The sequence below is a fragment of the Pollachius pollachius genome, assembly GCF_949987615.1.
Source record: "Pollachius pollachius genome assembly, chromosome: 19".
NCBI lineage: Eukaryota > Metazoa > Chordata > Actinopteri > Gadiformes > Gadidae > Pollachius > Pollachius pollachius.
The window spans coordinates 12,536,816-12,552,659 of record NC_136952.1 but is presented as its reverse complement, the minus strand read 5'-3'; the positions used below and the strand labels follow the sequence as shown (position 1 = coordinate 12,552,659).

General features: G+C 46.1%; 3 protein-coding genes across 3 annotated transcripts; 2 read left to right on the top strand and 1 right to left on the bottom strand.

Annotated features, from left to right (window-relative positions):
- Positions 1-1,213: 1,213 nt before the first annotated feature.
- On the bottom strand, positions 1,214-6,477 carry faap100 (FA core complex associated protein 100). Its single transcript, XM_079756346.1, is given in 9 exon segments — positions 1,214-1,588; positions 1,688-1,774; positions 2,075-2,200; positions 3,090-4,053; positions 4,436-4,611; positions 5,019-5,023; positions 5,026-5,960; positions 6,058-6,176; positions 6,279-6,477. Coding segments are annotated over 9 exon segments (2,688 nt in total). The 5' UTR covers positions 6,423-6,477; the 3' UTR covers positions 1,214-1,456.
- Positions 6,478-6,694: 217 nt separating this feature from the next.
- Positions 6,695-8,881, top strand: birc5a (baculoviral IAP repeat containing 5a). The gene is made up of 4 exons (XM_079757104.1): positions 6,695-6,851; positions 7,328-7,437; positions 7,917-8,034; positions 8,268-8,881. The coding sequence occupies exons 1-4, from the start codon at positions 6,750-6,752 to the stop codon at positions 8,355-8,357; spliced, it is 420 nt and encodes a 139-aa protein (XP_079613230.1). The 5' UTR covers positions 6,695-6,749; the 3' UTR covers positions 8,358-8,881.
- A 387-nt stretch (positions 8,882-9,268) lies between these two features.
- On the top strand, positions 9,269-15,008 carry tmem235b (transmembrane protein 235b; the record flags this gene model as incomplete). Its single annotated transcript, XM_079757367.1, has 4 exons — positions 9,269-9,473; positions 9,607-9,672; positions 9,937-10,074; positions 14,785-15,008. The coding sequence occupies 4 exons, from the start codon at positions 9,269-9,271 to the stop codon at positions 15,006-15,008; spliced, it is 633 nt and encodes a 210-aa protein (XP_079613493.1).
- Between the last annotated feature and the right edge of the window lie 836 nt (positions 15,009-15,844).

Genomic DNA, 15,844 nt, shown 5'->3' with positions numbered 1-15,844 from the left:
TCCGGGACCCCCGACCCCCAAACCACCAACGCTGCTCCTTCTGGTTCTGCAAGGGGGCAGGTCAACCATCTACGCGCTCCTGCTCCTTTAAGGAATAATAACGCTCCCAACAGCCTCGAGTTAATCTGGACCTGAAGGATAGGCCAGTCGCCTGAGGCCTCTCGTTCACCCTTGGGTGCAGATCCGGTCTTTGGAGACTAAAAGGCAGAGCAGTGTTTAAAAGGGTCATTTGAAAAGGGGGGGGGGGGGGGGGAATAGCATTAAAGTGTGGAATCTCATTACGGAGAACTCTTTTGACTATTTAGTCATTTAGCAGACTCTTCTATCCAAATCGACTTCCACTGAAGTATTTTAGATACAGGAAATCCACAAGCAGGGTGAGGCATTTTGCTAGGGATGCTTACAAGTTGACTGCGGGCATCGGGGATTGACCTCAGAAGGTTTCGCCTGGGACTAGAACACCCTCCCTAAATGGGCTCATTAGTTGGGAAAGTGACTTTACTCCAACATGGACCTAAATGAAGAGAGGTGGTGTTGAAAGTGTGTTGTTGCTAACGCAGTATTTCTACATATTCATTCTTGGAAATGTTATAATATTGACATTGGTTAATAATTCCTACTGATTGACCGACACAATAAGCCTGAGTTCAGTGAGCTACTGTATCTCACTGTATTTCTCATGAGGGAAAACTCAGTATGTGTGTGTGCCCCTCTGATAACGCCATCCTTTTGCATGAATAATAATCAATCGACATGGAAAATACGTCCTTTATAGAGGATCTCTGAAACCCCCTGCAAGCCTTAGTGGGTTGGTGCATGAAACAGTGAAAGCAGACAAAAGCAAATGATTGAGGTTCCACCGATTGACAGAGGAAGTGGATTGCATTGGAAAGGTCAGCTCCATTCCGCTGTGTTTCAGGTCCCATATCGGCCTGTTTCGTGTCATTGGTGTGGCAGCGCTCACAGAGGACACCGCTGTCAGCAGGAGTGTGTGCGTTTCCAGGACATAGTACCCTCCGAGCTGGGTTATGGTTCATGTCTTGGACTGTAGCCATAGTGACCGATTCATTTAGATATGCAGAACAGTGCTCATCTTCACGCCTGCTGCATACGTTTTCTGGATCTGTTCTTTTCATTTAGTGTTTTATTTTCTTTTGGAACGGTGGTGCAGATACAATTTACAACTGTTGACATTCAATCTCTTATTGTTAAATGCTATAAATGGTATTCAAATCATATTTAAGATTCTGTTGTGTTTTAGAACGCTTTACACCTACATAAAAAACATGAAATACGAAAATTATTTATTTGATAAACAGTTCATTTTGTGAAAATATAAATGATGAAATGTACTTTCCTTCTCCATCACTATGTACAGGTTTTTATACACCGATAAGAACACAGGGAGGCGACACAGAGTCATGTCCAGTGTCGCAGAGCTTTTGTGCCTATACAGTCAGACAATGAGGAGCGGGTTGTCTCTGAGCTCGCGGTAGACGCTAAGAAGAGACTGGTTCATCTTCTCTCTTGTAAAGTCACCACCAGAACCCTCTGGAACCCGGGACTCCTGGATACGCTGCAACACAGCCTGCGACAGGTAGTGGGTAGAGGAACAGGGGATCAAGGGCATGTTGTTGGGAGTTATGTTCCAATGACCAGCGATGGCGACCCATGTTGAAGGTCCTACCTCAGCCTTCTGAATGGCCTGTCGAAGAACCGCAGACTGAATCCACCCGGGAGAAGCCCTGTTTTCAGGAGCCCTCTGCAGCAGGGTCTATCAGGCCAGAGAGAAGCAGAGGAAAGCATTGAGGGGACATTCTGTGATAATACTGTGTAGAATCAGCTGTGCTATTTATCCAGATTCGAGAGTCTTGATTTAACCAGGTGAGTCAATCGAGACGACCCTTGTGTATTATGTGGCATAACTTGCAAGCATATTAATCAGATATCCAGGCCGGAGAAAGGAGCTTTACTCCCCACTCATGTGCACGTGTGTAAACGTACGTGTGTGTATGCACGAGTGTGAACGCACAAGTGTGACCATGTGAGTGTGAACGTCTGAGTGGGCATTAACCTGCACACGGCCCAGCACGGCGTGGTGTAGTCCACACACAGCGGCCATGGAGGGGCCCTCCACCCAGATCTCCAGCGCCTTTAGACCCCCACCACCCGTCTCGGCGCCCTGCTTCCCGACAGTGACCTGGAGAACCCAGAGCGGACGCACAAGCCCCAGGGGGTGGGGCTTCATTACCACTGTCGGAGCGCGATTGATTACACGCACCTCGTTTCACCTTCATGCAGAGAGAAGCCTCGACGCAGCCGTGATCAATTTAATCTTCGACTGACAAAAAAGCAAGTAGCAATTATTCTAATCCTTTTCACACGGTTCTCAATATGGATTGAGAGTTGACGGTTTTACCATTCAGCGTGGGATGAAGCTATTGACTTTACATGAGAAAAAGAGGACTGAAACACGGGTAAACATTGACATGGATATTACGATGTAGGTATAGGGTTAGGGTTAGTCATGGGCTTTCCAGCTCAATGGAATACACTAAGGTACTAAGGACGATCTCAACAACATGTACATAGTACAATGGAATAATCCAAGCCGATGCTTTAGTGAGCTGACCTGCTCAAATGCAGTCCGTCAGGGATCATGAATGCAGTGGGAGAATGTTAAGACTGACTAATCCACACGGCTTCTCCTTTACTAGCAACCAACTGCCTATAAAGCTTCCTTCAGCCGCCTCACTAAAGCACTGGGTCTTAATTACAACATTAGTATACTCCCCAGGTCCCCACAGGCGGGCTTGCCCTCTCGAACAGTGTTTTAGTATTATATGAACATCATTATTTTACAGTACATTATACCTAATAAGAGACTTTTCCACCCATTGCTCCCCATGGACTTTTGGGCACAACGGCTTGGCTGTTATAATCCCAGCCGAAAGGTTACAGGTTCCAAAAAATAAATCACTGTAAGTGGCTTTGTATAAGACTCTCTGCTAAATGACAAAGGTTAATATTAAAGTGTCCAAACGGGATTCTGAGGTAACACACACACACACACACACACACACACACACCTCCTTAGCGGTCAATCTGACAGGACGCCCGCCCGGACACCGAGCGCTGACCACCGAGTGGTCTCCCGCCCGCGTCGCCGTCCCCTCTCCCCCAGGTCCAGGGGACGGCAGCAGCCAGTCCAGCACCGCGGAGGAGAGGCTCAGGCGGCTGGGAGCGACCTTTGACCCCCTCGGGGCTGCACCAGCGGCTGCCCACTCCAGCGCGGCGCTCAGTGACTGCTGGGACACTCTGACGCACGCCGAGTGCCCCCCCCGGGCCTTGGACCTTAGGGTGCCCCCCGTGTCCCCGCTCCTGCCGCGACCTACGACCTCGCGGACGTCCAGAAACGCTTGCAGGGGGTCCACGGAGGCCCCCTCCGTGGGCGGGAAGCCGCCGTCTTTGTTCCCATCCCCCGGTTTGCACACGCGGAGAGCGTCCAACCAATCCACGGTCAGAGTGTCCACGGGTAAACTGAAGCAGCCGCCGGCAAGCCCTGGGAGGCTGGGGTCGGGAGGGCCGCCGGCCAGCAGGGCGGCGAGCTTCTCCTCCGCCAGGAGACGGGCGACCATGAACACCAGCGAGCACCGAACAGTCACGGGGAAAGATGTGTCACCGGCTGTTGCCAAGGGCAACGACACTTCAAACTCTCCCCCTGGGCCGAGGTCTAGGATGGGGAATGACAATGTTCTAGAAGAGCCTTCTCCGAGCGGATGGGAGAGGGGGTGAAGGGTGACGCAGAACGTCCAGCCCTGCTCTAACACATAAGGGCTCATGTTTTGGAGAACGCAGGTGAGGTTTAAAGTGTCTCTCTGCAGGACCCGGCTCCACTGAGAGAGTGTTTGACATCGGATCGGTCTCTCCTGCACAGGGAGATGGTCTTCTTTGTTGTGGTCAGATAGCAGCAGGCCACTGATGTGAAGCACCTGATTGAGCTGCCTCAGGACCTCTGTCTTGGAATGGATGCTCGCTTTTAACACTGTGGCTCTAAGAAAAAAATGGCAAAGCCAAAGTACCATCAGCTCAGTGAACATGGCCCATTGGCCACAAGCACTCATTATTATAACATTAACAGGATTATACATGAAGTAACAGAGCACTTCAAGATATCATTAACAACACAATGGCATATAGCCGATTATATTTATTGGGACACCATAATGGGATTCTTAAACTACCCAAATTCAATATTTTTGTGTACACAAAGCTATTGGAAATTTGTCTTGTCAATGTCAAAATTCCATTTGGTTCCATACTAAAATTAATTTGGGAGCAGTCAATAAAAATAAAAATCTTAATTTGAAACAACAGGTATTTGAGTCATAATGCAAGGGCCATTAAGTCAGGTAGAGAAATGAGTACAACCTACCTCTCACACACATCTCCGATGGCAGCCAGGAGGTCTTTAATCCTCTGGCCCACCTGCGAGGAGGGGAGACTGGTTAGCTCTCTGCCTTGTGCTCCTCCTCCTCCTCCTCCTCCTCCTGATGCTTCTTTAGGTACGGTGATGCTCTGCAGCCTCCCTCTTGCTGACAGGGCCAGGAGCTGCACAGCACCTACAAAGAGACAATTAAACTTAAAGCCTTTTGATCGTAAAAATAGGCCATTCAAATGAGTAAGTGCTCAGACACACTTGAGAGGATAAGTCTCATTCTAAGCCTCCACCTTGTCTCATTAACTGATCATTGCTGGTATAATTGGACGACGGCCCCATGTAGCTGTCAATTCACAGCTCTCTCAATTCCACAATTCTGCATATGAACCAACCGGCCACTTTCCCATCCTGAGCCAAATGTCACCGAAAAATATTGGAATCTGTGTGCGTTTGTCCAAGTGTAAGAGAGTGAGTCTCAGTGAGCGAGCAAGTGAGTGAGTGAGTGAGTGAGTGAGTGAGTGAGTGAGTGAGAGCGAGAGAAACTTGTGCTTAAAGTGAAGCTTGGCTGTCATCCCACTTGCCTGCAGCAGCAGCAGCAGCAGTGTGAGTGGCTCTGCCCAGCGCCACGACTCCACACACATTCAGGCTGACTGGACTAGGAAGCCCATCTCCCACATCCTCCCCTTCCCTCAGGGCCATGGCTCCCTGCTGCTTCGGACCACTGGACAGATTTAGAACCAGGACGTCTGAGTGGGTGCTGTAGTACAGCCGTCGCCCTTCCACACAGCCGCACACCACGGGCCCAGGGACACAGCCCTCTGTGAACGCCAGCGTTTTCTGCCCTGCCCCCGACGCCATCGCCGCCGTTGTTCCCGCGGCGGCCGTCCCACCGGTATGGATCAGCACCACCCTCCCAAGACCGCCGACCGCAACCAGACTCTGAGGAAGAGGAGGGTCCGTTCCCATGGCAACGGTTGATCCGATGAAGACAATCGGCTGCTCGAGGCTGTGCAGAACTCTGACACGAGACGGACGGCCCCGCAGCGGGAAGAAGCATAGGCGGCCATCGGGCAGGCCGCAAAGGATTATGGGGGACTTGGTGAGAGCGGCGTCCACCCCGAAAATCATCTTGAAGAGGAGTGGCTCGAGGAGAAGGTGGCCATCTATTGTAAGAGTGGGGGATGGAGATGAGGGTGATGAGGAGGTGGGGACAGCGTCACTGGAGTGGACACAGTTCAACACAGGCTTCCGGGCAGGTGTTCTCTGGTCTCCGTCTTCATACAGCCCAGGTGACACCACAGGAAGCTCTAGCACCACAAGCTTTTCGTGGCCGCTGGCTGACGACTCCACAGAGGCAGGCACTTTGTACAGAGTGAACTGCCAGAGCCGATCTTTCTGAGTCAGGGTCAGAAGAATGGAACCAACCAGGAGCAGAGAACACACGCGTTCCTCTCTGACTGCCAGCCAATCAGAGGAGATTGACAGACTGGGAGCAGGAGCTGATCCGGTGGGAATTCTGCTGAGGAAAAACAGAAAAGGTGAGGCGACTAAAGGTCTTGCTTGTGAATTGGTATTATAAATGATAGATTAGTGGCAACTTTGAAGCGATGGCCTACCTCGATTTAAGAATGGGAATGTTGACACAGTAAACTGCACTTTCACATGCTGCATATATCAGATGCTTGTCTTCACTCTGAACCAGGTAGCATATGGGTCCCGGAAATTGGAGAGTGGTCTATAAAGGGAAAAAAACAACACTTTACTTAGAAGTGTTTAATAATAAGGTACAACAAAATATAACAACAGAAATCATAGTCAGGATGTTAAATCCACTTGCCATAATCCTTTTCTCGTCGATATGGAAAATGTTGACCTCATCGCTACCATCGCAGATGAAGACAAGCGTCCCACCAGTAACTTTGGCCCTAGATGGGACATTTCCGAACTGTGCCCATGTCTCCACAGCGCACCTTCCCTCCATAAGTAGCCAAGGAACTCACAAGGACGCATTAAACAAGTGTTAAAGTTTGCTGAGCTCTATATATTAAATTGTAGTACACGTAGTATATGCAATTCAGTGCTGTACATTTTGGATGAAATTTCGAAACCGGTTGTTGACACAGGATGTAATATTCCGCGCGTGTGAATATGGACCAATAAGAATTAGAACTACAATACCCATCAAGAATATTCACGGAAGTTTGTGTGCCGCATCTACCAATTAAATTGCTCCATTTACATCCGCCAAATTTTCAAAGCCCCGTTTGCTTTTCCTTTACGTTTTGCTCTATCCGTTTGCTTGTTAACCATGATGGACCAAGAGGAATACAAAATGTACTTTTTAGAAAACAGGCTGAAAACATTCATGGGTTGGCCATTCGAAGAAGGTTGCGCTTGCACCCCAGAAAAGGTGAGCAACATTAAACTAACGCGTTGCCATTTGCTAACGAGGTCAAGGAGATCGGTGGCCTCGGATCACCGTCACCACTCAGAGTTGATACAACACACACGATGATAGTTGGTGTTATCATTGCACATTACCGAGTAATGACAGTCCATCAACAAAAAAATACAGTTTGAAACTCAATTACAGGTGTAGCCTATCCAGCGTCAACGACCAGTGTTCAACGTTTAATGATAACGACCGTGAACAACAATAGCGTTACAGCAATCAAACCTTTTGAAAAAGATTCACAACCGTTATCATACACTCCACGGCTATCAAAGTCCCGGCAAGCATTAGTTACCGTGAAACCACAGCACCGAGAGCATAACTATGACTGCTCTAGGTCATGCTAGTGGCCAACAGTAACACATACGGTGTGGACTGACTGCATCTTCCGTTCTGCTGTTGTGTGTTAATTCAAAAGGTTTTGTTTCATGCAGATGGCCGAAGCCGGATTCCTCCACACTCCTTCAGACAACTGCCCCGACGTCGCCAAATGTTTCTTCTGTCTGAAGGAGTTGGAGGGCTGGGAACCAGAGGATGATCCTGCGTAAGTACTTCGGGTGTCTTGTACTTTGTTGTTGTGTTTTCCTGGAAAAGCACTGATTTGAATGATGTCTTCTTACGAAATAGCATCATTGTTCCGTGGCCTTATCTGCAATGGGAATCTATACAATGCAATGTCCCCTTGCTTGTGCTTTACCTTCTTTAAGGATGCACCTTCCAAAAGTAATAATTGGATCATGCCACTGCTGAGGCAAATCTGATTACTGATTTAATCCAATGCAACACTGTATAGTTGGACAAGAAAATGGGTTGTTTTTGTCTGCCGTGCTAGTTCAGAATCTGGATACTTTTTTCTGATTATTCAAGGAGAATTCTGTCTTGCTTCTATTTGAACCTTTCAAGTTCAATGCATTCAGACTTCTCTTAAGAACTCTCTTCATTTCTATCCTGCACAATGGGCCGGCTTCATTTAGCTTTCCAGTCTGAATGCCGGTGTTAATCTGTCTTTGTTCTCCTCCCCAGAGCTGAGCACAAATCCCATTCCTCGAAATGTCCCTTCATCAACCTTAAGAAGGAGGTGGAGGCACTGTCCGTTGAGGAGTTCCTCAAACTGGAAAAAGAGAGGGATAAATATATCAATGTACGTTTCATCAATTATTAACAATAACAAGATGGCATACATACATCAAAGTGTGGTGGACAACTTTTTCTGTTCAGCATTTATGAAGTACAATGTTCAGTAACAGGGAAAAATGTGTGGCGCTGCAACATTTTCTCAAGAGTTAATAAAGAAATGGAAAACTGGCTTTCCACACACCTAGGTGTTCATCTCAATCGTGTTTCTGATCTGTGTTTATTTTATCCCCATGACAGAGCAAAGTCACTGGTGAAGCCGTCAACAAATTTGAAGAGGGGGCCAAACTGATTAGAGCTGCAATGAAGTCGGCCAGCGGTGACAAATAGCAGGAGGGGGGGGGGGGCTAGAGCTTTTTACCTGTTTTATCTATTTTATTGTCTTTCATGGTTCCAGTTCAATCTTCGTGTTTTTATGTTTTTACTATTAAACCCTTCCATTGTGTATGCTTCACATTATATTTCTAGGATTCTGTGTGCTGACATTACCTTTGTTTTCCTCAAGCGTGAAGGCTCTTGTGATCCTTCTGCACGATGTGAATCAATCGCCAATCAAACTCTCTGATTGTAATCTTTAAACACAGGGAACCTGGTGTGCATGGTCCTCTGATAACAGTCAATCTGTAAAGAACATCTGCTCAGGGATTTCATTATGGGTAAAGACCTCACTCTTCACTTTGATTGTAATACTGATAATAGGCATATTAGTGACTACAAGTCATGTTTGGAGTAATTCTAAATTATTAGTTTGTGATTTTCTCAAAAAGCTCATTTGTCTTGAGAGCCTAGTGGTATGATCGCGTCGAAATGTGTACTGGACAACAATAAAATAGGTTTATATACGCATGCTTTCATTATTGATATCCCAGTGCGTATCATATATCGGTATTTGAATATATATTCCATGTAACATTCTGATCTTCCTGTGTTTTTATATTTTAACGCACCATGAAGTAATGAGGTCCTCTCGTTCAACACTTCATTCGTCGGTGTCGTGCGTAAACTCGCAGCGCGCGTAAAATGCTGCGATTATAAAAGGACAACCCATCTCCCTTTCTCGGGCCATTCGGATCGGAGTTTGGTGAATTCCATACATTTTGCTTCTTCTTTAAACCTTAACGACCAATCGGAAACGGCAAGGCATTTTCGGAAACGGAACAATAAACGGACAATACTGAAACTCCTAGATGGTGAAATTTATCGGTGCATAAAAAACGTGTTAAGGGTGTGTTATAGTCAACATGTGTACCCATATACACAGATACGACGTGAGGATTACTTTTGCATCGCTGGTGCTAACTGCGGGAATCTCCGGATTACTGAGTTTTGCTCTGCTGGCAGCTGCGATAGGAAGCGAGTATTGGTACATCATAGAGATTTCTCCATTAAACCAGAGCGGCTTTAAGGACATGAATTCACACTCTGGACTGTGGAGAAGCAACGAAGGTAGACAGACTCGTCCTTGCTTTTGAGTTAACTCATATAAATTAACTACACCATACACTGTTGTTTGTATTTCACTGCAACAATGTTTGTGTCTCATTAGTATTGCTCATATTATTGTTATGATTCTATACAGGGGGGAAGGTGTACAGCTTCACAGCCGACTACCCCATCTATTCAGAATCAGAGCTGTACATACTAAGTGAGTCATCCACTTTATGTACTCCAGCGTTGTTTTTCTGGTCCTGCTGTAATGATCATGTAAAAGGCACTTACATCTCCCGTGCCGCGCTTTGACCGTGCTGTACACCTGTGTGTGTGTGTGTGTGTGTGTGTGTGTGTGTGTGTGTGTGTGTGTGTGTGTGTGTGTGTGTGTGTGTGTGTGTGTGTGTGTGTGTGTGTGTGTGCGTGCGTGCGTGCGTGCGTGCGTGCGTGCGTTTCGTCACGGATATCTTTGTGTTTTTAGACCTGCACAGTGTGATAGTGGTGCTGCTTCCTCTCAGTCTGGTCCTGCTGGTGTTTGGCGGGATATGTGGACTGGTGAGCTCCCTGGCTCAGAGCCCGGTCCTGCTCGTTTGCACCGCTACGTACTTCTTCACCTGCAGTAAGTTTAAACGACTCGCTCACTGCTCTACTGTCTACAATGGAGTACTCACACCAAGATCCTCTACGGTCTACAGTAAAGTACACGCACAGTATCCTCTACTGTCTACAGACACGGTATTCTCTACTGTCTACAGCACAGTGTCTACTGTCTAAAGTACAGTACACACACCTACATCCTCTACTGTCTACAGTACAGTATCGTCTACTGTCTACAATACAGTACACACACCATGATCACCTACAGTCTACAGTACAGTATCCTCTACTGTCTAAAGTACAGTACACACCCAGATCATTTCATGTGTGGACACCCATGATCCTGCAGCTGTTCTCCAGATGTGTTAATCAACTTAAAGTTGAAATAGAAACAAGGTTATAGAAAACAATCGGATTCGCTTCAGATATTCTAGCGGGGAGACGCTGCAAGACACAGACTAATGTGTGTTTGATTGTGTGGCTGGGTATTTTAATCTGGGGGCAGGATAGTATATAGTGGCTACAGTGTTCCATCTTACAGCCGAAAGGTACTTAAATCGAAGCCCCATGTACACAGCCTTCCTGTAGGCCTACTCAAACAAGAGGTATATCCTTATACCTACTCCTCAGTGCCATGTAGCTGAATTCACTGCTGGCCGCTGTTAAGTTATTACAGGAATAGCAAATAGCAAAACTAGGTGAATTCTCTTCAACATGCAGAAGGTCTGCAGGAAAATGAGGCAGAGCAAATAAAACTAATGCAGCGTTACGGTAAGATAGTATCCCAGAGAAAGGGCCTCTAGCTGACTTCCCAATCGTTACAAGTTCCAAAAAAGACCCTTAAAAGGAAACTCGACAGAGAGCAAAAAAGATCAGGATGAGAATCTTGATTGGCCGGCCCAGCAGCAGAACATATTGGGAAAGTATAGCAACAGGAACAAGGCCAGTCAGCTGATGGGAGCCCAGGAAGCTAGTCTGTTATGGCCTCAAATGACCAATCAAAACAGAGGAGTGTGGTATCGCTGCCCGGCCAGATAGGGGTCTTGTTTGATTATTTGAATAATCACATTGCCAAAGTACATATATGTGGAAGGGCTGGCATGTGTGCTTACGTTGATGTATGTGTGTGTGTGTGTGTGTGTGTGTGTGTGTGTGTGTGTGTGTGTGTGTGTGTGTGTGTGTGTGTGTGTGTGTGTGTGTGTGTGTGTAAGGGTGTGTGTATGTGTGTGTGTGTGTAAGGGTGTGTGTATGATATCCGGGTGTCAAGTGGGCACAGGACCTTTTACCTTCAGTCTACATCTAATGGCAGGGTAGAGCTCTCTCTGCCCGCTCGGTCGCGCTGGATGCCTTATTCCGTACTCCGTATCATGGGTCCAGTGGGAAGGACAACAATCAGGTTATATTGCCTCCACAGCCATTACAGCGCAAATTCACTATAAACTCGCCTGAAGCCCGCCTCTCTCTGTAGACTGCATAAGTGTTTGCGTGCATCAACACAGAATATTCTTAATCTCTTTATTTCGTAAACCCATTTCATCAATACAGCCATTAGTCTATCTATCTATCTATCTATCTATCTATCTATCTATCTATCTCTATTTTATCTATAACTCCTTAAACAATATACAACATTATTGTCTTTTGGAGATGATGGCATTACACAGGACCCCCCCCCCCCCAGATAACCTAGAGAGAACGAGCTAGAGAGGCAGTAAGGAACGGTTGTAAGTCCATGCGGGCCGATTCTGCAGGCTTTTGAGTGAAATGGTTCATTGATTGGAATGCCGCTCACCATTCTGTGTGCCCACTCTGATGCACTCTGATCCAGAGAGGCCTCACAATCACAGGTCCTCCCTGTGATTATCTGTGAAACATGTGATGCCCCATTCCCTCCCAGTGGTATGATGTCAATCATCCCGACTGGCACGCTGACGAGAAAGGACTCCAAAAGCTGTAATTATACGCCCTTGCGGCTGAATAATTGTCTAATTAAGATGATAATTGCTCTTCGGTGGGGTGAAATCTGAACACGGTCCCCTGGGCTTGTTTTCTATTAAAGGAACGAACCACACTGCCTTTTGTTTGAGTAGCCAATCTGGTTTAATAAGGTATGGTGCATATCGACTGGATGAGATTTGCTGTCAATAGGAAAGAACGAGACACGTCTGAGAATGTACAGCTGATGTTAAGGGCCACCACTTGGATCTGTGGAAAAATAGACCAGGTTTATTGAATTAACAGAAAGAAATAGATTTCCATTTAAACAAAATGACACGCCCAAGACCCAACAGGCCTTTTTAGAAACAATGGAGTTGTACCGCATGTTCAAGAGCCAGCCTCATTGGAAGAGAGAGGAATATCAAACCTAACCATCTATTTATTAACTCTATTAGTCATACTAATCTCATCCCACACCTGGCTTTGCGCCTACAGGCTGGGCTATGGTCTTGGCCACGCCAATCCTCAGCCAACACCACAACTGGAGCAACAGTGTAGTGTAGAAATAGTGTCTTCATTTGATGGGAGAGTCAAAGCCAGGGCGTCGTCTCTCCTTCACATCCATGGCTTTGTTCACATCTAAGAAGCCACAACTTCACAGAACACTTAAATGTGTGTGTGTGTGTGTGTGTGTGTGTGTGTGTGTGTGTGTGTGTGTGTGTGTGTGTGTGTGTGTGTCTCTCTCTCTCTCTCTCTCTCTCTCTCTCTCTTCTCCAACATCCTTTTCACTTCACAAAGACGGCCTTGTGTTTCACTGACAATTCACTAACAAGAGCCTTTACGTTCCCCCTTTAATCTGCAGCACATGGTGACAGATTAAAATGGAATTGTAGTTTAAATCAGGAGCAGTCAGTGAGCCTAGTGACCCCCTTTACACTTGTAAGCAACACACATTTCGGGGAATCGGATATCGCCAAAACAAATAAACATCCAGGTATGAACGTAGCCAGGACACATTCGTGATCAGATCCGTCAAACCACATCAGTAAGTAGTCTGGCAGGGACGCATGACCACGTCAAACAAGAAGACCGATTGATACCATACCAATATTGTCAGGTGTAAAGGGGGTCACTAGTTTACAAAGATCTTGTGTCCCAGGGTTTGAACCCCACAAGCCCCGCCCTACTTCCTGCCTCCCTTTGTACCCAGGGATAAGGATGATCCTGTAGCACTGGGCTGGTTCCCCACCGAGACACTGTTCAAAGCACAGCCTTTTGTCTGACGGTGCTTCATTCACAGGTTAATTATGCGCGCACGCTTTCCCCAATGTCTCACCCTTTCCGGCGCCGGAAGTTACAGCATGATAATTGAGCGCCACATCATCATTATGATGAGCGGCTAAATGCTTTCGTATTATATTGCTTTCTGGATATATTTCTCATTTGGTGTCAGCCCCCCTTCAATCGACCATTAAGCGGTGTAGAAGGGATTTAGCTGTCTTTCCTGGTAAGCTTTGCTCGAATGTTGTTTTAAAGAGCTCAAGGGACTTGTGGTTACTTTTTGGTTATTTCTCCCATTTGTCATGTTATTGACAAAGCTGGTTCAGAACAAGATATTCAGTCAATTCACTAGAACATTGTGTTTGCAGAAAGGTTGATACTATTATAAATTCTGTCTATATCAATTATTATTTTATTCTAGATTTAAAAAAGGAGGGTGATGGCTGTAGATAATATGCGAGCAAACCTTGTTAAAGACAGGGTGAATGTCCAGTGGTTAGAATTACTTCAGTGTGGTTCTCTAAGTAGTTTAGTTGTAGGTGCTGATGGGATAAACCAGATCAAATTGACTGGGCAGAAGACTTCAAAATAACTTCTACAGCCTGCTGTGCCTTGTTGTGTGTTTCATGACTGCCCTGCTAACTAATCCAATACACTGCACCCAATAAAAGATGCAGTGCAATTGTGTTACTCTTACCACTTCAAAAGTGTGTGTGTGGGTGGGTGGGTGGTGTGTGTTTGTGAGTCTGTCCTTCCGTCCCCCTGTCTGTCTGTCTGTCTGTCTGTCTGTCTGTCTGTCTGTCTGTCTGTCTGCGCTTGTACAATTCTCCTCTGAACAAACCACATTGTATCTCTCCCCTGGTGGGCCGTTAACCAAATAAATAATGAATCATAAAAAAAAAGCTAATCAGACGCTGCTTTCGCCTAATTTCCTCAGTTAATGGCACTGTAGGGCCTGAGAGTGATCAAATAGTTATCATCCCTGAATTAGATGAACTCCCACAATTCCCCAACACTGTTCGTATTCCCCTGAAAACTGAATTAATGTACCAAGATTAAAGTGGTTTTAACAGATGCGCACTGTGTAAATGTGCCCATGTCTGTTCATTTCCTGTGTGTCATCATTATTAGGACCATGTGGGCCCCGGGGGGGCCGGTGTGTTATTAGCAGCTTTGCACACTCACGTGTGGACCCGATCGCTGGGAACAGCAGTGTGTCTGCAACGGAAGAGTCGCGGGTGTGTGCATGCGTTTGTGTGTGCGTGTGTGTGTGAGAGAGGGGGGGGGGGGGGGGGGAGAAACAGAGGGAAGTTTACTGACTTTGAGGCGTGCGATCTTCACATGTGTTTGCGTGCGTGCTTGTGTGTACGCGTGTGCGCGTGTTTGTTAACGTGTGTGTTTGGGCTTGTGCGTGCCTGTGTGTGTGTACGTTCGTGTGTGTATGCGTGCATGTGTGTTTGTGCACGTGTTTTTGTGTGTACGTGTGTGCGTGCGCGTGTGTGTGTATCTCCAGGCCTGCTGACCCTGAGCGGGATGGTCCTGTACATCATCTACTCTTACCTGGCGCTGGCCGAGACAGAGAGGCTTCTGGGACCCGAGGGTCTGGTCGGGGTCAGCACCTCCTTCGGTTGGTCCACAGTTCTGGCCTGGCTCTCCTACGGCCTGGAGGTCCTCTCAGGTCTACTGCTGCTCACAGCGGCTCATAAAGTCAAACAGGACCGGCCCACGGTCCCCTAGCTAAAGGAAAGAGATCCTGCTCTTGTGACGGATCGTGTGTGGGAAAGGCCTTGGAGCGTCATGTCCACTAGTCGCCATGGTCTCTGAAAACATCTCTAAGCATGATTAATTATCTTCAAAAAAGAACAATCAACGAACATAACAACTGAGGATGTGTTGTTGTGACTTCGCTACATGGTCTGAGGTATAACACCACAATGTCACTCCCTTGTGGGTAGAATTGGAAATGCATTTCATAAACATTTTTGTTGAAATATATTCATTACGGAACAACGATACAGCTTGCTATTGTTATTTATTTTGGCATTCTTTTCTTATCCATCTCAATATTGTTTACTTTGCGCAAATGTGTACTTCTAAGCTGTTCCTGTGTCCTATGTGTAAGATATGCCTTTACCAATGTTTTATTTTCTATTGAACTATTATTGAATTGAATTGTTAAATAATTTATTATTGAATAATAATTGAATTATTGAATAACATGTATATTAAGTGTGCTTTGATAACTTATTATAGAATATTTGAATAATTGAATTATTGAATAACATGTATATTAAGTGTACCTTGATAACTTATTTCTGTTGTATGACTAACCCAAAAGCAACTTAGCTCTATATGATTGCACTGTCCAGACCGAAACCAAACAGAAGGATGCCGTGATATCTTGTAGCTGAGGTCTGCCACTGCCCGGTATTGTAAATGTACAAAGCAACCAATTAATAAATTCATGTAATGTAGTTCTACAATGGACTATTCCTTTCCACATGTGGGACAACACAAGATCTACCAGCCAACTAGAGTCAAATAAAATTAGCTAAAAACGTTTTGATCAGTAA

What these genes read in the sequence shown, in the direction of transcription:
- birc5a (XM_079757104.1), top strand. Translation starts at nt 6,750, where the DNA reads ATGATGGACCAAGAGGAATACAAAATGTACTTTTTAGAAAACAGGCTG. An exon ending in GCGCTTGCACCCCAGAAAAG is followed by an intron (nt 6,852 to 7,327) that starts GTGAGCAACATT and finishes TGTTTCATGCAG; the next exon opens with ATGGCCGAAGCCGGATTCCT. An exon ending in AGAGGGATAAATATATCAAT is followed by an intron (nt 8,035 to 8,267) that starts GTACGTTTCATC and finishes TCCCCATGACAG; the next exon opens with AGCAAAGTCACTGGTGAAGC.